The sequence below is a fragment of the Somniosus microcephalus genome, chromosome 5, assembly GCF_052327205.1.
Source record: "Somniosus microcephalus isolate GS21.2 chromosome 5, FLI_Smic_1.0, whole genome shotgun sequence".
NCBI classification, from domain to species: domain Eukaryota; kingdom Metazoa; phylum Chordata; class Chondrichthyes; order Squaliformes; family Somniosidae; genus Somniosus; species Somniosus microcephalus.
The window spans coordinates 129660828-129685922 of record NC_140991.1 but is presented as its reverse complement, the minus strand read 5'-3'; the positions used below and the strand labels follow the sequence as shown (position 1 = coordinate 129685922).

Sequence of the window (25095 nt, the reverse complement as noted above, 5' to 3'; positions counted from 1 at the left end):
CATGAGACAGAAGATTGTTTTGAAAATGCTCGTTCCATACTCCCTATTAGATGGTAGCTCATGTACCTCAGGTGAGACAACTCTGACTCCCTATCCTGGAACTCCAAAGAACCCGATAGCACCAAGAGCATTGCATAGATCAAAATTCAAAGCTCAAGAAATAAGAATAAACCTCAGCAATCAATTAAGTTCACAAGTTCACAACTCCGGACTGTAATATAAAAGATCAGCCTCATCACTCTCCATCAATGCATACCCTTTAGCTCCAATTTTTCAAATCTGAATAGGGCAGGTTTGAGCTGGCCCACGGCACAGGCCCACCTGCATCGGCACCTCAGGGGTAGGACATCTTGAATTTTACAACAGGAGCACTTCTGTCTGGGCTACTAACACAAAAAAAGCCTGTCCAGATAATTTGACCTATAGGGCATTTGGCTAGGAGGGGACAATGTGACAAGGCAACAGTTCTTAAAGGGATGCAGCCCACCATCAAAGGGCAAGTTGTGGTAGTGACAGAAAGGTTGACTAATTCTTCGCACTAGTACAGTAGAAACAATTGGGAAACACTGCCTCTTTCGATGGTGGAAGGAGGTGCACAAAGGCAGGGTGGCCCTATTTGGGACTGAAGGCCACCTTCCAGTAAAAGCAGAGGTGTAGAAAAAAAAAAGCAAAATCAACTATTAAGTCAATCAAAATGGAACTAAAATTGCAAAGAATTTAAAACAGACATTTTGCTCTTTAAAGGGGGTAAATCTGGCACACTTGGAGCAAAGAGGAAAGAAATTGAGTGGAACCCATTTCTCCTGAGGTGGCAATCCCATCAGCTGCAATTCTGGTGACACCATCGCGCCACTGGAATAAGAGATTTACCAACAAATAAAACAGCCATTTCAATTCGAGAGGCCTTCTCAAGTTCCAGGACTCCCATGAGCGCAGTATATATGGAAGAGGTGCATACAGCCTTTCAACCAAAGTTGGAACATTCAGTTTGGGAATTTTTAAAGTTAATTTTCATATTGAAGTAAAGCCCATGCATGCTGGTATGGCCACATGTTTGGTCCCCAAATCATTCCTCGGAAAATCGGGCATCCAGCTACCCGATTGCCCCAGTGCACTGGTGGGAGGGCCTCAGAAAATCTTCTCTGTGTAATCTTCCTGTTATTTTACATTTCCATCCAACATTACTACTGTAGTAATTAAAGGCCTTAAGGATCCTTTGGTATATAATCTCTTTGTTATATACTAATGTCCATAAGCATCTCTGCCCTGTCGGTGCTCACCATTTAGCCATTTTGAGTTGTACTGAGCAGTGCGTAGAGGAGGAAGCCCTCCCAAGCTGCGGTAGATGGCAGGGTCTCTCCCCGGGAAGTCCATGGCAGTGGCAGCATAGAGCTCTCCAGCAGATGTAATCAGAGCAGTGGAATTGTGTTGTGGATTGTATGGACAGCGAGCCATGCCACTGATGCGATCGTGGATTTCTGTCAGGTTAGTTAGCTGCAAAAAGGGAAGAAAACAATCCAATAAAGCTTTAAGAATTACCGCACCTAATATAAATTGCAACTCATAATTTAATATTCTCAATCACAGCATGTTCAAGAATGTGCACAGGCAGTTCTTTTTGTCACTTCCGACAGTAGCTTTGTATGTACTTTGTCGACTTAACTTCTAGACTTCAAGGGCTGATAATGTTACTTGTGGACACTAGGGGCAGGATTTTCATTGGGCCGTGGAGCCGGGATTGGAGGCGTGTGGGGAGTTAAAATCCCGAAATCGGGGGGCACGAACCCATCCCGCCCCCAACCCACCTCCATGCCAGTTTCAAAGGAGGCGGGTACCCAAACCGCACTGTGACCCGCCTCCCCGAGGCGGGAAGGGGATTAGTGCCAATTGGTTGCCTGTTAGCAGGTAGTTAACAGGCAGTTTTTAGCCTAATCCCTATTTTCATTGGTGAAATGTGGGATTCCCGACAGTTCCAAACCACGCCAAGTTAGCGAGGTGGGCCGTCGGGATGAAGTACTTGGAGGGGTCGAGATGTCCAGTGTTCAGGTGAGTGATGGGTGCATGAGTGCAGAGGTAAGTGTGTTTGGTGTGTTTAAAGTGTTTAAAGAAGTTGTACTTACATTTACATACCTTTACAGCCTTCCTTCCTTCAGGTCTCGGGAGTCCCTCATCTCAACGGCACAGAAAGCAGACTGGCCGCGATCTGTCAAAAGTTCCAGCATTCTACTTTCTGTTCCGGGGAGATCTCTGAATCATCCTGACAGGAAGGAATTAACTTGGAGTACAGATTGTCAGTGTTTTGACAGCTTCAAACAGCTGTCGAACGCTGATATTTCATCTGTCAAAAGGTCTTGACAGATGAAATATCAATCTGTGACGTCACCTGTTGCCGGGTGGCCCTTAATTGGCCTGCTGAGCCCGCTGGGCGGGCTCAACAAGGTCAATCAAGTCAAAATCGCGTGAGTTGGCTAGAACTCGATGGAGGCGGGACTACAACCCCAAAAGTTGTAGTCCCGTCTCCTACCCGACTCCTCAATGAAAATCCAGCCTTGCTGTACATTCTGGCATTGCCTGGCAGACTTGAAGTGTGTGTGTGTTTTAAAATCTCACATACAACAATAACCACCTATTTTCTAACAGGTTTAATTGTGTTTAGTTGGTCATAATGTCCAGGTATATCAGTGATATAAGGGACGGTTATGTGGCCCAAACAAACTTGCAAATAGTAAACTGTCCTCAGGAACAATACTTCAGAATACTATGGCTGGAGTACCACAAATTAATTCACAGGACAAAGTTCCAGTGGGGCAAGGCTTCTGCCCACCCTTCTGCCTTGGCCCCCATTTCCCTGGGTCATCCCACATGCACAACAAACTTCCAGCAGGAATCCTGATGCCAAGTGGAAACCCGCCAGTGTGAGGGCTGAAATTCCTCAGGCTGCCACAATGGGGATGCCGTGAAGCACCAGAAGACAGAACTCAAAGGGCCAGAAGCTCTCCGAAGGTTTCTGCCTACTGGTGGCAGCCACAGGAAGCAGCGGTATGTGGAAAGGAGGTGAATCTTTCAGGGATCTGTGCCCTGCCTCCCTGCCGTTATTTGTATGCAGCGGGCAGGGAAGAAGTGGCCAGCGGCAGCTGTGGAAGAAACACCCTAGTCGAGGCGATGAGATAGTAGCAGGCCTCATCGCTCAAATGTTTCCTCATTCTCTGCCACAATCGTACCTGATTTTGGGCAGGATTGCGGAGAAGACTTTCAACCATAGTTCTTGTTTATTTGTCAGAGCGAAGACTGCAATCTTCAGTTATAGTCTTTGATTCATGTTTAAAAGAACATTGATAAAGTAAATCTAAAACAATAGTTTCTGTTACTCATATCTACCTTTCTGGTAGGAATGGGGCTCATTATACTGAGGGGCACTGAGGAAAGAAACACTTGCTCAATTTTTTCATTCGCAATCAGCATTAATCATGCTCATGCTAGGTAAATCACAGGTTACTCTGTTTTAGCCCAAATTTCAGAAAAGTACCTAAATGCACCAGTGTTGCACCCTCAATTTCCAAACCAACCAATTTAATGATAATTCAAGACAACTTTGTGTCATGAAACTATAAAAACTAATTTCATGTCAGTCTTTATACCTGGTAGGGAGAGCAGATCTTCACTGCTTTCCAGCTGAATATGAACCCAAGTTCCAGAAGTGAAGTGTTTTAACCAGTTCCTTGGTCTCAGTTTGACACAGCAAACTTTGGGAAGAAGATGGCAAAACTACTCGCCAAAAATTAAACATCTGCCTTTAAATTAAGAATCCTTAGAAGCTACATTGCAGGGCTGATTACTAGCCAACTTGAATGAAATAAAATTCTTATACCTTACTAATGGAGTGGTTAGATTTCTAAATGAAAAACTACCCTGGACGTCGATGAAAGAAGCAATGCCTATTCATTTACTGTTTAAAGCAAACACAATCCCAGGGCAGCATCAATTTCATCAAGCACCCTATAGGCTTCATCACTGTACATTGTATTACATCATCTGACTTTGTGTAGCAAATCCATTGCTATCCCCTCTGGTTTCACAAGGCGATACCCATATTATATAACATAACCTGTGCATATTCTGCGAGAGAAGTTGGGAACACACCCTCTTGACATAGGGGCAGTGGAAGAAGATCCGCCAATGGATCCCACCAATGGAATTTAAAAGGAGACTGTGAATGGGGTGGATTCCCGGCTTCTGCCTCAAATTCCTGGTCCCTCCCAGTGGAGATCTTGCATTCCACCCATTTCAACCCCAAGAACTTTGGGACTATTCTGTTTTCACTTTTTTACCTTACATTTTTTATATTTTATAATAACTGAATCTCAGGAGTTCTATGCCTCCCCATAAATCACTTCAGCTTCTCTCTCGTACGACATTGTCAGATGCTGTCGACTAAATTACTGCCATTTGTTTTTCTACACGTATCTTTTCAACCTGTTAAAAATTGATATAGAATTGAAATGGAGTCAAAGCCTTTGTAAATTAACTAAATTTTAAAGAAATCACATGAAGGTTGCAACGGAAGTCACATCCTGTGTAGATTTAAGATGTATTGCACTGAGCCAAGATAAACTGGAAATCACATGATGCTGTATCTTTGAACTTAATCAATCATGTTCTGGTTTAATTGTAATGATGTTGTAATTAAACATGCAGAGAACGAATTGATTGCAATTACCGTCCGATTGGTGCATGTAGGAGTAAATGCATTTGTTCCACAGGTGAAGATCCTGTTTCTGTTGATAAGTAGGACCCGGATGTAATTCTGACATTCCTCCTGCAATGACACATGGCAGCTTTAGCAAAAAAAAATCTCTAAAACGTAAGTTTTAGTTTGCATTGCATTCTTTCAATTGTTCTATAATATCAGGTTCAGATATCCACAAATGATCATTATTATGCAATTTAATCAACTGAAAGAATCACGTCTCAGTTACTGGCACTGACTGAATCTTTAACAACCTATCTTTGTGTAGGTGGTACATTCACTGTAATTTTGGTATCATTCAGTGAACACATTGGGTCCTATTGAATGCTCTGTGGGTGTTTTCTGTAACTGGGGTGGACTGACAGTAATCATCACTCATTCCTGATTCCCTACAGGTAATTTGGTACAATAATAAGGCTGACTCAAAGTAGATCAAGGACTCAACAGGTCAAGTCTTCACTCACGTGCTTTTCCTGGAATAAGGGGCAGCCTTTCTGCCCTGGGTCAGATGGCAAAAGTTCATCTTCACCAGTGACAGGGCCAATGCTTTCCAGTCTTAAAACACTTGAATCTCGGCAGCATTGAATAGAATATATATTTTCATGTGCAGCTCACTATACGCAGGGTCATAAACCTAGACTTTGGGATTGCCCCGGCTCCTCAGTTATTATGTATTATATCTGAGGCAGCTCCTTCCACCATACCATTACAAATAGAATTTTTTTAAATGAGTGAAGTATTGTCATCCAAAATCATAAAGAAATTGAAAATCGGGGGAGGGCAAGATGAATAACACTGTTTATTACTTTATACTTAGAATTAATTAAAAAGGCTGAGATATTTAGCCAACAAGTGATTATTACACAGTGATATTGATTTCAACAGAGTTCTGAAACCACTGTGCCCAGATTTTAACTCAGTTCCACATCAACATGTTAAAAAGCAACACAGAATGTCTATCCAGTAAAAGGCAGTGATGTATTTTTTTAATGCTGAAATTCCAAACATGTTGGAAGCACAAATGGTTGGTATTCATGGTATTAAAATACAATGTGGCTTCTTTCTAAATGTGCCTTGGGGGCTGATTAGAAATTCTGTGGCCTTTGTGCTAAAGCGTTTGCTAACGTTGCTGCTGGAAAGATGCCACCCTGTGTCAGGGAGCAGCCCAAGCTCCCACTCACCTCGTGGTACAGAACTCTGCCTTATTCCCTGGAGAACAATTGCCACCTACCTCAGTTTTGCCTTTACTGAAGCAGCTTCTTTTCGTCGTCTCGTCGGAACGCCATTCCACTCCCTAAAGAAAGAGGGGGAAAATCACAAGGTTACACTTAAGGCTACATCCAACTCCATAACACGTTCCTCAGAGCCTACACAGACTGTATGCTGACCTATGATGAGCAGTTCTAATTATGAAATACTGTATTGTCTTTGTGAAAAATAATTCCACAGATTTAAGGTTCCCACACATACGCATAGAACAATACTTGAAATTAATTGGCCCAATGTTGTGGTGAGACAGGCGTCATTTATTAACATCAATAAGCATGCATTTCTAACAGATGTTCTTTAGTTCCTACACAGATGGTGCAGCTAAGTATTGCAAGGGAAGTCAAACACATAAAGAGTTGAAATGTATTCACTGCAAATACACATATACAAGTTTCTATCCACACATATTTCCACAGCCTTTCTATTACAGTATAAAACACTTAGGGCTAGAAATTCGGCTCCTTTGCACCGCCTGGGCGCTAACGGGGTGCAAAGGGCTTATCGCCCAGGGAGCGAAAAAAGCACCTCCCGAGAAATTCGGCGAGGCATTGCGGAGGCGTTACCTGATAGCACCGCGCCCCCACCAGCAGCGGCCTGGGCCGTGACCCCTTAGCACCCCGCTGTGCCCCCTTACCGCCCCGTGGCAGAAAGTCGGCTGTGCCTCACGAGGCTGCCATGGGCGATGTCAGCGCCAACCTCGCGGGTCGCGAACCGGGCCGACCTCCGCTCGCGGGGCGGTATTTAAAGGGGAGGTGCGGCCGCGATCCGCACCGCCTTTTTCTTTTTTTGGCCAACCTCCAGGTCGGCCCTCTGTGGTGGGCCGTGGCATGGTCCTGGTCGCCATCGCGCTGCCCAGCACCACGTCTCATTGCCTGCCTATTGCGGCGGCACCACACCGCCCTGGTGGCCTAGTTGGGGCCATCGGAGTCGCTGCAAAGTGCGCAGCGGCCCTCCCCTTTAACTGAAGGGGAGGAGCGTTGAAATGTGGCAGCGCTTCACGGAGCCTCCACCGAGCACTGCCGATCGCGCCCCGACATCGCCTCGGTTACCACCCCACCAGGAAGTGGAGCGCACGAGATTGCGCTCCACTTCCTGTGCGGGGCAGTAAGCTGAATTTAGCGGCCGGGGCGGTACTTCCGTGCTGGGCGCTAAATGTCCGGCCTTAACTCGGTTACCGCCCCCAAACTGGCTGTAACCGAATTTCGTGCCCTTAGACTGACCATTAGCTTGTGCTAAAAGATCACAAAACTTCTCCCCTTTGTTTACTTCTCTTACTCTTTTTCTTTTAGACCCTTTGGACACTTCAGTATGCTCACAAAAAATTGATACTGATCCGAGTGGCAGGCAGTGACTAGTGGGGTACCGCAGGGATCGGTTCTAGGGCCCCAGCTATTCACAATATATATATAATATAAATGATCTAGACAAGGGAACTAGATGTAATATCTCCAAGTTTGCAGACGACACAAAGCTGGTGGGCGTGTGAGCTGTGAGGAGGATGCAGAGAAACTCCAGTATGACTTGAACAGGTTGGGTGATTATACTGCATTTGCCATGCATCTGCCCAATGTGGATAAAATGAGGTTATCCACTTCAGTGGCAAAAACAGGAAGACAGATTATTATCTGAACGGCAATAGATTGGGAAAAGGGGATGTGCAACGAGACCTGGGTGTCCTTGTGCACCAGTCGCTGAAGGTAAGCATGCAGGTGCAGCAGGCGGTTAAGAAGGCAAATGGTATGTTGGCCTTCGTAGAGAGAGGATTCGAGTACAGGAGCAAGGATGTCTTGCTGCAGTTGTACAGGGCCTTGGTGAGACCACACCTTGAGTATTGTGTGCAGTTTTGATCACCTTATCTGAGGAAGGATGTTCTTGCCATGGAGAGAGTGCAGCAAAGATTCACCAGACTGATACCTGGGATGGCAGGAATGACGTATGAGGAGTGATTGGGTCGATTAGGCTTATATTCACTAGAGTTTAGAAGAATGAGAGGGGATCTCATTGAAACTTTTAAAATTCTAACAGGACTAGACAGACTAGATGCAGGAAGGATGTTCCCGATGGCGGGGGAGTCCAGAACCAGGGGTCACAGTCTAAGGATAAGGGGTAAGCCATTTAGGACTGAGATGAGGAGGAATTTCTTCACCCAGAGAGTGGTGAACCTGTGGAATTCTCTACCACAGAAGGTAGTTGAGGCTAATTCATTAACTGTATTCAAGAAGGAGTTAGATATATTCCTTAAGGCTAAAGGAATCAAGGGATATGGGGAGAAAGCAGGGACAGGGTACCGAATTTGGATGATCAGTCATGGTCTCATTAAATGGCGGAACAGGCTCGAGGGGCCGAATGGCCTACTCCTGCTCCTATCTTCTATCTGACAGCTTGAAGAGCACATCTATTGAAGAATAAAGTCCAATTCAACTAATGTGGTAATAATCATACACAAATAACATTACACCAACATTAAAGTCCCAAAGTTTATCGGGGACAAAATTGCTGAGGGTTTCCACCGGAGAAACTCTGGCAGGAGACTGGTGGGACCCCTCGGAAAACAGCGGAGACCCAGTTGTTTCAGGTCTCTGTCACTGCCAGGCATTTCCTACTTGTTTTGTAAGGGGTTGAATCTCTGCCCGCCTCTTACAAGGCAAATGATATCAAGGAGACACAGCCTGGGACAGGGACTTCCGACTGTCAAGAGTTGCAGCTTCTTTGGGCTCAATTTTCCTGCAGGTGTGGGGAATTGTCGGGTTCCCCGAATGTCGGGGTTCCCACATGAATCTAAATGGGTCTGCCAGATTGATGCAATTTTCCCTCAATTGGCCAATTCATTTCCAGCGTGTGGGAACCCTTGCTAATTGACTATTTCCAGTCAGAAAGCCGCCCAGTATGATGTCATCATTCGTGCTGCTTTTAAGGTCCACAGCAAGCATTGCTTCCTCTGCAGGCTTCCAAACGAACCATAAAGGACGGCAGAGGAGCCTGCAGGAGCTGTGGTCAGTGCCAGACCTCGAGCTGCGTCCAAATTCGATGAGGCTTCACTGCAGGCATTATTGGATGGGGTTAGGGCCCACAGGGAGGTCCTCTTCCCTAGGTCAGGGAGGAAGAGGCCTCCCACTGAGACAAAGGCTGCATGGGTGCAGGTGTCAGCAGATGTCAACTCGCTGGGAGTCACCAGAAGAACCTGGATACAGTGTCGGAAACGATTCCGTGACCTTCACCATACAGGAAAATTAAGTATGAAGTTTCCATCACCCTCAAACTGATCCCCATTGACTTTCCCCACTAGCACTCAGCTTTAGCTCTCTCTTCCTCCACATCCCACTTCACAGTCACATCCATGCACCCTTACCCATTCCCTCTCTCTCTATGCTCACATTCACATAACTATTTCACCATGCAGCCCTCACACTCCCTCTCACTCTGAAGCTTTGAACACAACTGACAACACACAGGGAGGGCCCTTGGTCGTGTAGCCTCACACCATCTTTGTCTCCCTCTAAGTATCTATGCTATGCAATCTCTACACTCACTCCTTCATTCTCACTCAAACTCCACTTGTCTCCCTCATTGCGGGAAAAGAGAGCTCACAACAGAGAGCGAGCCAGGACTGGAGGAGGCTCACCCTCAATAGCCCACCTGACCCCCTGGGAGGAAGGAGTGCTGGAAATTGTCGGGGCTGATGTGGCTACGGAAGTTGGGGAAGGAGAGACAGGGGCAGTCCCGCAAGGTGGTGACAGAATAGTTTTCCATCTCTCTCATTGACATAGCATGAGTCGCTGTTATGATTCTGAAGCTACATCATTTGGACTTATGAACATCTGCAAAATCCAATGTGCATGTAACCTTGGCATCACATCTCTAACTCTTTCCTTTACTCCCCCAGAGGACCATCCAGAGCCCCCAACCCCACTGTGGAGGAGGAAGAGGCTGAGCAACCAGACTCCTCAGAAGAAGCTCCAACCTCTGAGGGCGCAGCATCAGCAGAAGTAAGCGCACCCAGCACCAGCGCAGACACTCACACCTCGGGGGTACCTTCGGGACATAGAGCAGTGTTGTCACCTGGTGTTTCACAGCTCACAAGTGAGCATCAGCAGATTGTGTAGACAGGGACAGCAGTGGAGAGTCCTCGTCGGAGGGCGCAGGAGTCTGCCAGCTCAGCTCAGCTGCATGTCGACCCTGTGCCTCTGGGTCCATCCGCAAGAGAAGAGGTGATGGATCTCCATGCACAGATGCAGGAGTCTCTGGCAGGTTTTGTCTCCAGGGTCGCTGCGTGTGTGGAGCGAATGGAGGAGTCCATAGCGAACATGAGCAGAGCCTTAGTGGAGTCATTGGCGCATGAACGCATCACCACGGAAAGGATGGCTACCTCCGTGGTAAGGCTGGCTACCGTAGAGGAGAGGATGGCTGCGGTAGAGGAGAGGAGGGCTACGGCTGAGGAGAGGAGGGCTACGGCCGAGGAGAGGAGGGCTACGGCTGAGGAGAGGAGGGCTACGGCCGAGGAGAGGAGGGCTACGGCCGAGGAGAGGAGGCCTACGGCCGAGGAGAGGAGGGCTATGGCTATGGAGGAGCTTAGTCGCCAGGGTATGGAAAACATGGTGAGTGTTCAGAATAGAATGACATCTCTTGAGGAGCGATGGGCATCTATTGAACACAGAAACCAGACCTTCATGGAAGTCCTTCTGAGTAGGACTTCCAGTGCAGATACGGGTCCCCATGGCCCCCCGATGTGCAGCAAGGTGCTCTCCAGCCACTTGCAGGCGCTGAGGGGGACCTGACCCATGAGAGGGAGGTTGTTGACACACCTCAAGGAAGTGGGGGCTCCTCTCCACGCGCTCATACTTCCATGCCACTGCAGAGCCCTCGGTCAGAGCCCCGCCGGAGTCCAAACCAAGTGAGATAGGCGTCTCAACCCCTGCACAGCCGCAGGAGCAGCAGACTGCTGGCGAGCCCTCACAGGCTCACCACCCCAGAGGACGCCCGCCAAAGGTGTCGAGACAGGAGCAGCAGGAAAGTCAGCAAGGGGCCTCCACATCTGCTGAAGCCACAGGGGAACCACTACATAGGAGCACACGTAAGAGAAAAATAAAGCACCACTAATCACAAGGGTAGTCACTTGGGTGAAAAGTTTTGTATATAGTTATTATGTCATCAGTATCTTGTTTTTAAAAAATCTGATGGCAACTGCTGCAGTTGTGGCGTGTGTCATTTGGCGAATTGGGATTTCACATTGAGGATTACTTGCAGTTGTCAGGATGCTGGTCAAATAGGTAGGAATGCGCAGGGTTTGGCCATTGGTGCCGCTGGTTGATGGGCCTCTGCAGGATGGTTGTTTTCGCCCTCCTCCTCCTCCTCCTCCTCCTCAGCATCATCTTTATCCCAGGCGGGTCTGTGAGGAGCCACTTGGTCCTGAGGAATCTGCAAGCCATGACACTGTGCCATGTTGTGAAGTACACAGCAAACCACGACAATTTTGGAGACCCTGACTGCTGAGTACTGTAGGGCTCCACCTGATCTATCCAGGCATCTGAAGCACATCTTCAGCAATCCGATGGTTTGCTCGATAATGCATCTGGTGGAAATGTAGCTGGAGTTGTAGCACTCCTCAGCTTCGTTGGTTGGTCTCCTCAACGGCGTCATTAGCCAAGTCCGCAGGGGATAGCCCTTGTCTCCAAGTAGCCATCCCTGAAGTTCGTCTGGCGGCCTGAATAGCGGAGGCACAGTAGACTGGTGCAGTATGAGGGAGTCATGGCAGCTGCCAGGGTACTTGGCATAAACATGCAAAATCTCCTTCTTGTGGTCACACACCAGCTGAACGTTAAGGGAGTGGAAGCCCTTGCGGTTGACAAAAACTCCTGGATTGCGATGGGGTGCCCTAAAGGCCACATGTGTGCAGTCAATGATGCCCTGCACCCTTGGAAAGTCTGCTAGATGAGCTAATCCAAGTGCTTGCGCCCTCACACTTGCGCGATCCCTGGTGAAATGGATGTGATTGTGCGCGAGGGCAAAGAGGGCATCGGTTACCTGCGTGATGCAAGTGTGTGCGGCCGCCTGGGAGATGCCACTGCTTATCCCTGGAAGGAGCCCGAGGCAAAAAAGTTGAGTGCGGTGGTAACTTTGAGGGCCACTGATAAGGAGTGTCGACCTGGTGCTCTGGGCTCCAGGTCTTGCTGCAGCATTGCGCAGATGTCAGTCACTACCTCTTGCGAAAGTCGGAGCCGCCTTTGGCACTGCTGCTCAGTCATGTTGAGGTAGCTGACTCTGTGTCTGTAGACCATGTTTGGGGGGTATCTCCTGCGCCGACGGCCTTCCATGCGCTGGCCTGTGCTGCCTCAGGTGGGTGAGCCACAGCCTGTCGCTCCTGCTGCTGCTGCTGTTGCTGGTGCTGCTGTTGTTGCTGGATCTGCTGCTGCCGCCTCTGCTGCTGGAGATCCTCTAATGCCAAGAAGTCAAGGAAAAAAAGGCCTCCGATGCTTCTGGTAGATGCCTCCGTTGAGGAAGCGCTGAGTGAGGGTGGCGAGAGGGGCTTCCCAGGAGCTCACACTGGAGAAGTGTGTGAGGCTCCAACCTTCCACAGCTGTGCCTAAGCCTGGAACAAGTTGACCCAAGCCTGAAACAACAAGGTCCTGCAACCTACAAATGATGTCTGATTAAATCTCTTCTCTCCTGATTGACCTGCAGCTAATAGTCAGCAATCCGATATTGTTCACGCCAGGTTTCATCAGCGGGGTTCCCACCAGGCGTGTTTAACGTGGGAAAAGGCTGAAAATAGCAAGGGCCCCTTAAAATGGCATTATAGATGCCAATTATTGGTGATTAAGGTGCCTGAAGACCAGTCCCGCCTGCTGCGGGCGGGACTGATTCGGGTCGGACAAAAACGCCTGGGTGAAAATTGGACGGGGCGGGGAATCAGGCGGGCGGGGGGCAGTCGCGACCCCCTATTTTTGCGATTCCCCCCCCCCCCCACACGCCTGAAAGCCCGCCTGACGGCTCCAGGAAAATCGCCCCCTTTGACTTAATCGGTACCTTGCATTATCAATGGAGGCAGGTACATCTAGTGAGTGGAGCGAACTGGCCTCTAGAAGAGCAAAAATTGGGGAAGCAGCCTAAATCCCTCAAGAAAAGCATTAAAAAATATATATATATTTGTAAGATTGGGCCACGGAGAGTACGGACGGATTTGGGGGTTGGCCTGCGCAACACCGCTTCCACCAAGGGTCAGGTGGACACTAGAGATGTGCCCACCTCACACCCACCTGTCCCATGGTAACAAGGTCCCCTCCTGCTGACCCCATACAATCTGGTGGGATCAGCTCTGGTGGGCATCGGCAGGAAAGATCCTAGTATCACCACTGGGATTACAACCTGCAGATTTTCAGCCCCACCACTTTTTAAACAGTCAGGGGTTGATTTTCAGTGTGCCGTGAGGCGGGCTTTTAGGCGTGCGGGGGGCAAAAATCCCGAATTCGGGGGTCCCGACACCATCCCACCCAAAACCCGCCTCCACGTAAGTTTCAAAGGAGGCGGGTACCCGCCCCGCACTGGGACCCGCCGACCCGAGGCGGGAAGGGATTAGTGCCAATTAACTGCCTGTTAACAGGTAGTTAACAGGCAGTTTTTAGCCTAATCCCTATTTTGAAGGGTGTCGTGTGGGATTCCCGACAGCTCCAAACCACGCCAGGTTAGAGTAGGCGGGCCGTCGGGTTGAAGGACTTGGAGGGGTCGAGATGTCGGTGTTCAGGTGAGTGATGGGTGCATGAGTGCAAAGGTAAGTGTGTTTGGTGTGTCTAAAGTGTGTAAAGAAGTTTAAATTACCTGTACTTACCTTTACAGCCTTCCTTCCTCTAGGCTTCGGGAGTCCATCATTCAGCCGGCACAGAAAGCAGAATGGCCACGAGCTGTCAAAAGTGACAGCCTTCAGTTTTCAGTGCCAGCGAGATTTCTAACTGAGTCTGCGTAGAAGGACTCAGGTTAGAAGTAAGACTGTCAGTGTTTGACAGCTTCAAACAGCTGTGAAACACTGATATTTCATCTGTCAACAAGTCTTGACAGATGAAATTTTCAGTCTGTGACGTCACCTGTTGCCGGGTGGCCCTTAATTGGCCTGCTGAGCCCGCTGGGCGGGCTTAACAAGGTCAATCAAGGGAAAATCACGTGGATTGGCCGCAGCTCGATGGAGGCAGGACTAAAACCCGAAAGTTGTAGTCCCGCCTCCTTCCCGACTTCTGAATGAAAATCCAGCCCTCAGTGTTTTGTGTCATTCAATATTTTAAGTAGTTTAAGAATAGTAATCACAATATTAAAAATCTTAGGGCTAGAAATTCATTATAGCCAAGAAATGGGCAGTGTTTAGACTAAAAGGGGGAAAAATTTGGTATCGTCCCATTTGGGGCGCCGTTATCGGCCATGCGCAAAGTTCAGCACCTGGTGCTAATTATCACCTCTGACAGCAAACTTGGCTTTTATTGCCCCTGGAGGTGATTGGAACGCTAAATCAGGTGCTTCACACCTGTCTTAAGGCGCAAACGCCAAGGAGTGAGGCGCTACCTCAGAGTGCTGGCGAAGCAAGGAAGGGCAAATCAAAATAAACCTGCAAAGTGCTGCTCAGTACTCAAAACTCCTTCACACAGCATTGAATCTCTCCAGAAGCCTCTCTCTCTCTCTCTCTGACTGCGTGGTGCAAAAATGTCACCGACAAAAAAAGGCAGGAAGCAGTCGCCTTTAAATAGCGCTCCCCTAGTCCCTTTCTGACAGCATAACGCTCCCCTCAACCTGTCGTTGCTAGCGGCAGGCGGTAAGGCAGGGGGCGCCACTCAATATCCAGTCCGGGGCGCTACTGGAGCATTGCACACTCGACTGACGTCACAATCTGCCGGGGCAGGAGATCGTGGCGGTAGTGTTTAGCGCCGCCGCAAAATGGCTAATTTCGCGAGCGGCGCAAACATCGCCGCGCCCAGCCTCTAGTTGCTTTGCGCCCCAATTAGCACCCTCTTAAGGCGCTAACGGGAGGCGCAAACAACTGAATTTTTCCTCCAAAATGTTTAAGTAGCGCCACCTGAAAATCGTCTAGGCTACACGCAAAATTCATCCTCACTCCCCATTAAAATGATTGCAGTCATGATTCTTGTCTAAAAACCCAAGCTCATTGGCGTTACACTGAAAAGATGGACCAATATCGGGGGCAGTCTAAACGCAAATAATGATTGCCACAGGCTTTTTTCACCACTTAAAGGGGAGGTTCATTGATGCTGCAGCACCTCATTCTCAGCATTGTTGGGTCTGCAGCTGCCTTAACAACCAAAAGAAGAAGGACAAGGAGAAGTAGCACCTAATTACAAATCCTGATGGCAGATCGCCGCCCCAGGGAGAGAGCCCGGAGGTTTTCCGATGAAGCTTTGGAGGCATTGGTTTTAGCTGTGGAGAGAAGGTGGGCGGTCCTGTACCTGACAACTGGCAGGACGCCCTCACCACAAGTCTGCCGCACTATGTGGAGGGAGGTGGCAAGCCACGTCATGGGCAGCACTGTGCTCCCCAGGACCCACACCCAGTGCAGGAAAAAGTTTAATGACCTCACACGGGTGGTCAGGGTGAGTGAAGGCTTCAACCAATGCTACATACCACCATCTGTACCACAAGCTTCACACACAGCTCAAAGCACCACACCCCCAGCACTCACCCACCAACAATCTCTCCCTAGCAACACTAACACCCACATCTCACACCTTGCATATAATGACAGCTATTCAACTATAGCAGGCACAAGGGTCATTAGTTAGTTGAATTCATGTGATGTATGATATGCTTGTAGATAAATTTATTAATTATGTTTGGAATATTTTGTGGTCTCTCTCATTTCACCTTTGCGCCCAGGAGGACGCTGTGATATGGCGTGAGGCAGGGGTTGTATGATGGTAATGTGGTGAGAAATGGGGTTCTGGGGTTTCATTCATGCAAATCAGAGTCTTTCAGAACAAGTGCTGTGACAAAAGTGTTTCACTTAGGCAAGGAAGCAGGTGTGAGGTCTCAGTACTCATGGAATTTTTTGCCTGCCATTTGTTCAGCCCGCTCAATTGCCGCAGTGCTCTCGCCTTGCTTTCACTGGTGAGGTCCAGGAAGCCTGGGAAACCCGTGCACCCACAGTTAAAGTTGTAAACCCCTTTTTAAAAAGCCATTAATTACCTCTTAACATATTTAAATTGACAACCAGCCTCTCCCGAAGGGGTTTCTCGCACGCAACCGAACGCGTTCCAGTTAAACGCGGATGTCGGTGGGTTGGAGCCGGCTTCCCAGCGCGCTGTCAATTTCAGCGCTTTTAACCACTCACCCACTCCCAAACCCACTCGCTCTTTGCAGTTAAAATTCCCCCTGTTGTGTATGTACCTTTAAGAGAATAACTGGTCTCAGACTGCAGTACCGGCAGTGACCACCCCTGTATAAAAGGCACTAGTGAGCCTCTGTGTTTTCAGTTTCCCTATTGACTTCAATCAGTAAAGACTTGTTTTGTTCAACTCCTGCTGTCCATGTCTCAATCATTCACGGACATAATACTGGCGACGAGCAGATACGAACTTACCTACAGTCTGCACCACCTCCTGGGATCCATTCCTGCAGCGAAGTGAGCAGAGGTCGAGGCCAGAAGGAAGAAAGAAGCAGTAGAAACGGGCGTCGACCATGGGCATCCACCCCTGTGTTAGCGGAGTTGAAGATTGCTGGAGAAGCTGTCGAAAGCGGGGCCTGATTCTTGTCGACGGTGCATCAGCTAATCGGGCTGGTGGCAGGTAGTACACTGATCCTTCCTGGGCTGCGGCGTTCGCGAACTCGAGTGGGTGGCTTGCAACGGGGCCGAGCAGCGTTGTCGGGAAGAGGAGAGAGAGAGGGTGGAGCACACAGGGCGTGGCTGGTACTACGAAGCCGGGCTGCGTATAGACCCGAGAAGAGGGAGGCAAGAGTCCCACAGGGTTGTTCCACAACGGGAAAATAATAAAAAAAATATTAAACGCGCAAGAAACCGCGAGGAGCTGCAGGTTGCAACGGGAACCGCGGAAAGCAGCGCTAGCAACAGCGGGGAAGAAGGCAAAGCGCGGGAGGCGCCATTTTAGATTTTCAAGATGCCGAAGACTGGCTGTATCACTGCCTTTGATAATACAATAGAGGACTGGACCACGTATGTGGAAAGAGTCGAGATATATTGCAAGGCAAACGAAATAGCCGATGAGAAAAAGGCATCGATATTGCTAAACTTAATGGGCGCTAGAACGTACGGCCTATTGCGGGACCTGATTACTCCAGCCAAACCGAAGGCGAAGAGTTTTAACGAAATTGTTGCTGCCCTACAGGAACACCTAAACCCTGCACCGCTGTTGATAGCAGAAAGATTTAAATTCCACAGGAGAACTCAGCATAAAGATGAGAGCAATGCTGAGTACCTTACGGAACTACGCAAGCTATCAAAGCACTGCCAGTTCGGAGCAGGACTGGCAGATACCCTACGGGACAAATTTGTCTGTGGACTCCTGAGTGAAGGAACACAGAAGAAGTTACTCTCAGAGAAAGAGCTGATGCTAGATAAGGCTTTCAGCATGGCAGTATCGTACGAAGCAGCAGCCAGGGGAGCTGCGGAAATTCAACAAAAGCCACAGGAATACGGCACCCACGAAATGACACGGGGATTTGCAAAATGTTATCGCTGCGGCAGAACTAACCATGACCAGAAGGACTGCTGGTCCAAAGACAAAATATGCAGGCAATGCGGAAAGATGGGACACATTGCACGAGTTTGCAGGTCTGGGACGAAGACCAGCGACAACAAGAAGGCTACTTAGGAACCGTACAAGTACAAAAGATGACGGACAGTAGTTCCGAAGACCAGATGAGCAATAGTGAATCTGGGAACAGGAGACTAAGCTGTCTCAAACTTCACAATGTATTCGCAAAAGAGGATCACCGAACCATTTGGGTCACCCTCACGATAGCAGGGTCCCAAGTTAAAATGGAATTGGATACAGGATCAGCGCTAACCATCATGAATCGATGAGACTACGAGCGGCTATTCTCACACATACCCTTGAGAGAGACATCCATCGTCTTGACGACGTATACGGGGCAAAAAGTATACCCCAGAGGAAAAATAAGGGTGCCTGTCGAATACAACGGCAAGAAAATACGGAAATTGTATCTCTACATACTGCAAAATGGTGGACCACCGTTTTTGGGACGTGAATGGATCAGGAAGTTAAGCTTAGATTGGCACTCCATTCATGCAATGTAAAAAGTCACACAACACCAGGTTATAGTCCAACAGCTTTATTTGAAATCACAAGCTTTCGGAGCGCTGCTCCTTCTTCAGGTGAAGTGGAGTCGACATTGGCTTGTTCTCTCTACACGGATGCGGCCGGACCTGCTGTGACTTCCAGCCAAAAAAAAAAAAAAATGTTTTTTGTCTGTTTTTTCGTTTTTCATACAGACCCCAGCATCTGCAATATTTGACCCCTTGTGACCCCACCTCATTGTTCTTTGATGTAATGTTTCCCTGACTGACCTGTTTGGACACCATTCACACCTTTGACTGCCGTGATTATCTCTCTGCCGAGGTGTGATTAATGGCAGTTGGAAAGGTTACCTGTAAACATCTGACATGATTCTCTGACTATATAAGCTGTGTCTTTATGCATTTCTCCACTTCACCTGAAGAAGGAGCAGCGCTCCGAAAGCTTGTGATTTCAAATAAAGCTGTTGGACTATAACCTGGTGTTGTGTGACTTTTTACATTTGTCCACCCCAGTCCAACTCCGGCATCTCCACACCATTCATGCAATGACAGTGGACGGTAAAAAAGATGATGACGTCACTCCTGGACGATTGTCAACAATCTTAGCTAACGCCAAAAAAGGTATTTCAACAAGAACTGAGCACTCTTAAAGGCGTAACCGCCTCGATAAAAATAGAAGAGAATGCAGTTCCCAAGTTTTTCAAAGCAAGACTGGTACCATATGCAATTCGCCCAGCCGTCGAGGCAGAGCTGGAGAATCTGGAGAAGGCAGGCGTGTTGTCTAAGGTCGACTGGAGTGAGTGGGTGACACCCATCGTTCCTGTCATGAAGAAAACGTTAAGCAATAAGTCTGAGGAGCCAAGGAAGGTTCGCGTCTGTGGGGATTTCAAGGTGACGGTGAACCTAGTCCTTCACACAGTACAATATCCTCTTCCAAGGATAGAAGACATCTTTGCCTCACTGTCTGAAGGGAAGCGTTTTACAAAAATTGACCTAGCACAAGCATATTTGCAGATGGAGGTTGAAGAATCCTCTAGGAAGTATCTCACGATAAACACTCACAAAGGTCTTTACCAGTATCATCGATTGGTATTCGGAGTAGCATCGGCTCCGGCGATATGGCAAACAGCGATGGAACAAGTCCTGCAAGGGATTCCGGGGACTCAGTGTTACTTGGACGACATCCTTGTGACAGGTGAAGATGACAGTGAACACCTTAACAACCTAGAACAGGTGCTCACTAGACTACGGGAACATGGGCTACGAGCCAACCGCCCCAAGTGCGAGTTTTTTAAGAAACAGATATCGTATTGTGGCCACGTGATTGATGAAGAGGGGTTACACTAGTCCCCTGACAAAATTGAAGCGGTTGTTAAGGCCCCAGCGCCTGAAAATGTGTCGCAACTGAGGTCATTCCTCGGATTGGTGAATTACTACCATAAGTTTTTGCCGAATTTGTCGACAATTCTGCACCCACTGAACGCCCTGCTACGAACGGGAGTAGCATGGAAATGGAGCAATGATTGTAAGCGGGCCTTTCAGAAGAGTAAGGACTTAATCACTTCAAGAGAAGTATTGGCTCACTACAACCCAGCACTGCCGATTACACTGGCGTGTGATGCGTCTCCCTACGGCATTGGGGCGATACTGTCACATAAATTCCTTGATGGTTTAGAGAGGCCGATAGCTTTTGCGTCACGCTCGTTTACTTCTGCCGAGCGTAACTACGCCCAGATTGACAGAGAGGCCCTCAGCCTAGTGTGGGGGGTGAAGAAGTTCAATCACTACCTGCACGGTCAAAAATTTACTCTACTAACCGATCATCAACCTCTTGTCTCCATTTTCAACCCTCAGAAGGGCGTACCGATAATGACAGCACAACGGTTGCAGAGGTGGTCCCTTTTCCTAGGGGCACACCAATATGACATCGAGTACAAAGGAACTAAACAGCATGGGAATGCTGATGGATTGTCACGCCTACCGTTGCCGACGGTGGAAGAAGAAGACCTTGCAGTGGACCCAATGGAGTTATTCCACACGACCATAGTCGAATGTCTCCCTGTGACGAATGCAAACATAGAAAAGGAAACACGGAATGACCCGACACTATCACGGGTCTATGATTTAACGGTGAAGGGATGGCCAGCACATGGCGAACCACTGCTGCCAGCATTCTCGCCGAGAAGAGAACAGCTGTCAGTGTGCAGAGGAACCTTGATGTATGGATCCAGAGTAGTAATTCCACCTAAGTTGACAGATAGAGTGCTCAATGAGCTTCATGAGGGTCATCTGGGTGGGGTAAAAATGAAGAACTTAGCCAGAGCGTTTGTGTGGTGGCCGGGAATCGATAGAGAAATCGAAGAGATGACCAAGAGCTGTGCAGGATGCCAGAAGGTCCAAAACGCCCCACCACAAGCTCCTCTGCATCCATGGGAGTGGCCCTCATCTCCATGGCAAAGGGTGCACATTGATTTTGCTGGTCCCTTCATGGACTCGATGTTTTTAATTGCGGTGGATGCACATTCAAAGTGGCCAGAGGTAATAAAGATGTCCTCAACCACCACGGAAAAAACTATCACAGTTTTATGAACCATATTCGCCAGGAATGGGCTGCCTGAACAGATTTGCTCTGACAATGGACCACAGTTTGTGTCTGAAGAGTTCCGGAGGTTCTTAAAGAACAATGGTGTTAAGCATTACACATCTGCCCCATATCATCCAGCCACTAATGGATTGGCCGAGAGGTTTGTTCAAACATTCAAGAAGGCTATCAAGGCAATGTGTAATGAAGATATACCCCTACAACACAAGGTGGACAACTTCTTGTTTGCCTACCGGAATGCGACACATGCGGTTACCAACCAAACTCCAGCTATGATGTTCTTCAATCAAAGACTACGATGCCGCTTGGATTTGGTTAAGCCAAACGTCCGAAGAGATGTGGAGAACAGGCAGTTTCAGAATATGAATGAAAGGCCGACCAGGAGTTTTAAGATAGGTAAACCAGTTTTGGCCCGGGACTACTGCACTGAGAAATGGCAGCCAGGAACGATTTGTACACGGCAAGGACCTCTCATGTATACCGTGGACGTTGGAGAGAGCATTGTAAGACGCCATGCTGACCAGATTCTAGAGTCATTGGAAAACGTCAACTCCACACCACGATCTGATACACCTGGCAATGAAATCGACGTACCAATTGCAGCTACCGCAGAATCGGGGATATTGGAAGCAGATGAACCAAACAATGACATTGATCCCGACTCAACCTTGCCAGAAGAACCTGATACCCCAAAGAGGCGTTATCCAGACAGAATCAGGAAGCCTCCTCAAAGACTGAACTTAGCAACCGTAATTGTGATTGCAATTAGTTATCATTTAGTTGTTAAATGAATGTCATGTACTGTTTATCTAAAAGGGGAGGAATTGTTGTGTATGTACCTTTAAGAGAATAACTGGTCTCAGACTGCAGTACCGGCAGTGACCACCCCTGTATAAAAGGCGCTATTGAGCCTCTGTGTTTTCAGTTTCCCTATTGACTTCAATCAGTAAAGACTTGTTTTGTTCAACTCCTGCTGTCCGTGTCTCAATCATTCACGGACATAATACCCCCCTCACTCTCTAGATTTACACAAGAATGGCTGCTTGCGTGAGGTGCTGGATGGTGCCTGTTGCCTGCCCCAGGGAACCATATCCCAGCAAGTCAGCACCTTCAGGAGAGGAGGGGAGAACTCAACTTGCAGAAATTCAAAAATGGATTTTTAAAAATTCTTTGTTATGGCCTCTGGTAGGAATAAGGAAGGTGTCAGTAGAAGGCAGTTCACCACTGATTTGCAGGTTATCACTGGGTTTAAATTTAAAAGAGAAATAGACAGTTTCCTAGAAGTAAAGGGAATAAAGGGTTATGGGGAGCGGGCAGGAATTTGGACATGAGTCTAGGTTCGGATCGGTCATGGCCCTGTGGGTAGCGGAGCGGGCCCAGGGGCCGTGTAGCCTGATCCTGCTCCTATTTTGTGTGTCTAATTCTGTTAGATTCAGGAGATGGTTCTGTGATAGTAGATTGGCGGTTAGGATCAGATCAGCCATGATCTTATTGAATGGCGGAGCAGGCTCGAGGGGCCGATTAGCCTACTCCTGCTCCTATTTCTTATGTTCTTATGTTCTTAATGAAACAATCATTGTATGGTTAGGCCAAAAACACACGTTACATTCCTCATACTTTGCAAACGGTACCAAAAATGCATAGACGTTACTTGTTTTTGGGCTGCCTTCTACTGACACGTTCGGTTGAACTGCCTTCTACTGACACGTTTTGGACGTTACAGTGAGATTTACAAAAAAATGCTCAACCACTAAAACATTTTTATGAATACATTTACTGAGGTGATTAAGAGTATGTCAAATGTAAAGCTTTTTTACTGAAACATTGTGAACTCATCAGCTTTCTGGACTGGATTTTGGTCCCAATCTGACAAAGCAGATTTATTGCAGCTACTGTACACAGGGTCTTATAAAAGAGAGCTGGGCTCTACGGAATGAGGCCTGTGGCACAGCATGTTCTGTACAAATTGAAATGGCAGCACTCCAGTGACTGCTGGAAGTGGCTACCCTGTGGACTCAGCAGCCGTTTCAATTACTGAAAATGTAGAATGCAATTGGCATCAAGAATTGCCTTTCAATAACATGCTGACAGTTCACTTCCAACTATGCATCACCACAAAAATACAGCAATATTTCCTACATTGAAGCTGATCACATCACATCGAGGCCCCTCCCTACGTCTTTCTGGGAACGTAAGGTTTCCTGTAGAGAATTTCATTCTCTTCACAACCATGTTGCTTTTCTTTATCAAGGTGCTACAAATTCAGTATGTAGGTACGTGTAACTTTCCACATTTTTGTTATTTCATGCTTTGTCAATGCTTAAAGATACTGGCAGGAAAAAAATATATATTTTTAGTGGAAGCCAACTAGTGTCCCATCAGTTTGCTCTGTGACACTTAGATGGCTTGTAGTTTATTGCTCATCTCTCCAAACCTACTGCCCTCGCTGATGTTTATGTGGTTTGGGTTTCAGCTCAACCCCATACCAGACTCGTAATCAAGACACAGACCAAACCAATTACTAGCAAGGGTACAGTTAAATAGACACATAAACTGCACACTTAAAGCTGTCATTTATACCACTAATAGTACCTCTTATTTATAATGATAAATTATCATTTGCAAGTGTCAGAAATTGCCTCTCAAATCGCTACCATTTTTGGTTTAACTACACTTGAAATGCTGTTTTGATGCTATGAAACCGCACCATAAAAGTCTGATTAAGAAGATATTCAGTTCTGCAAACTTCCTTTCGCCCGTCCGCCCAACTCAATCAGGAGCATCACGACTGAATTAATTCTCAGAAGGTCAGTGCATCTGTGCAGATTATTTTTTTAAACTTCTGTCCCTATCTCTTGCTTAGTGTAATTTTTTTTTGTCATTAGTACTGCAGTGGTTCTCACCAGCCGTCTACACTGAATACACAAGCTGTTTTGTAACAAATTGCCCCTATGGGAGGGTAGAATGCGCAACACACATAGTTATCTGTCAACCATTATGCTGTAGAAGGATTGAAAATAACATTAAAATGCAGCATAAATAACTGCAATACATAGGTGATAATTAGTTTAAATTTCCACCTTACCAGCAGCATGTTATAGGCTCGCTCTATAAATAAACGTTTGTATACAAAATTAAAATCACTTACAGTATCTCATGCAGCACAGACCTCACAAGTATCCGAAAGCAAAACCCTCACCAAGGATTGAATTAAACTTAACAATTCACATAAATCACTCCACCACTGACTGAATTGAGTAAACACGTCCCTAAAGAAAAAAAGGTCACAACTTAGTACCAGACTGAGAGTCACCCGACCCCGAGAGAACAGGCCACCAGCTGGGTGTGCTTGATACTTTGCTTGCAGTGTATTCTCCCTGGGTCGGGCAGCTGAAGATTGGCTCCCAGGCTGGTCTGAAGTTGGAGCACATTAAAATGAATGGAGCCACTGGGACGCAGATGGTTCCTCCGCATCAGAAGCATCACTTGAGTGGCCTTGAGGAAAGGAATTTCAGAGTTTACTTTAAAACTCTAAGAAATGCCTTATAATGATGTGTTTTTTACACACACACTGTGACAGCACTTTAAACCAGAAATACTCTCTATGGACAGCTCGCCCCCCCACCACCCCGCCACCCCCCCACCCCCACTCTCCACAACCAGCTTTAAACCAGAAATACTCAATTTCAATTCAATTCAAATCGCTTTATTGGCATGATGACAAGGTACATCTTATGTTGCCAAAGCATCGAAAAACATTCATGGTTGTACACAAAAATACAGATCTATCCATACAGTGTATAAACAGATATATCCCTGAGTGTATAAATATACATTCATATAATTTGTATATACTCTTTTCTTATATTTAGTGGTTGTCCCTCTGTTTATGGCAAGCTGTAACATAGTGTGCCGCTAAGGTTACACAATTTCTCTCTTCCCCTAGTAGGTATGGGAGTTTTTGGTCGTCATTCAAATTTCTGAATTCCGGACTCTCTATGGACACCTCGCGCCCCCCCCCCCCCCCCACCCCACCCCCACCCACAACCAGCTTTAAACCAGAAATACTCTCTATGGACACCTCGCCCCCACCCCCCCACCCCCACTCTCCACAACCAGCTTTAAACCAGAAATACTCTCTATGGACACCTCGCCCCACCCCCCCTCACCCCACCCCACTCTCCACAACCAGCTTTAAATCAGGAAATTATG

The 25095-nt window shown here is 47.5% G+C and overlaps 1 protein-coding gene across 1 annotated transcript in view; it reads right to left on the bottom strand.

The window, feature by feature from the left end:
- Nucleotides 1-25095, bottom strand: part of sema5a (sema domain, seven thrombospondin repeats (type 1 and type 1-like), transmembrane domain (TM) and short cytoplasmic domain, (semaphorin) 5A) — a 394308-nt gene that overhangs the window by 167870 nt on the left and 201343 nt on the right. The window contains exons 5-7 of the mRNA XM_085988245.1: nt 5979-6041; nt 4718-4816; nt 1281-1494 (exon numbers count right to left, since the gene is read on the bottom strand). Of these exons, the coding sequence (XP_085844371.1) occupies nt 1281-1494; nt 4718-4816; nt 5979-6041 (376 nt within the window). The remainder of the gene's footprint in view (nt 1-1280; nt 1495-4717; nt 4817-5978; nt 6042-25095) is intronic.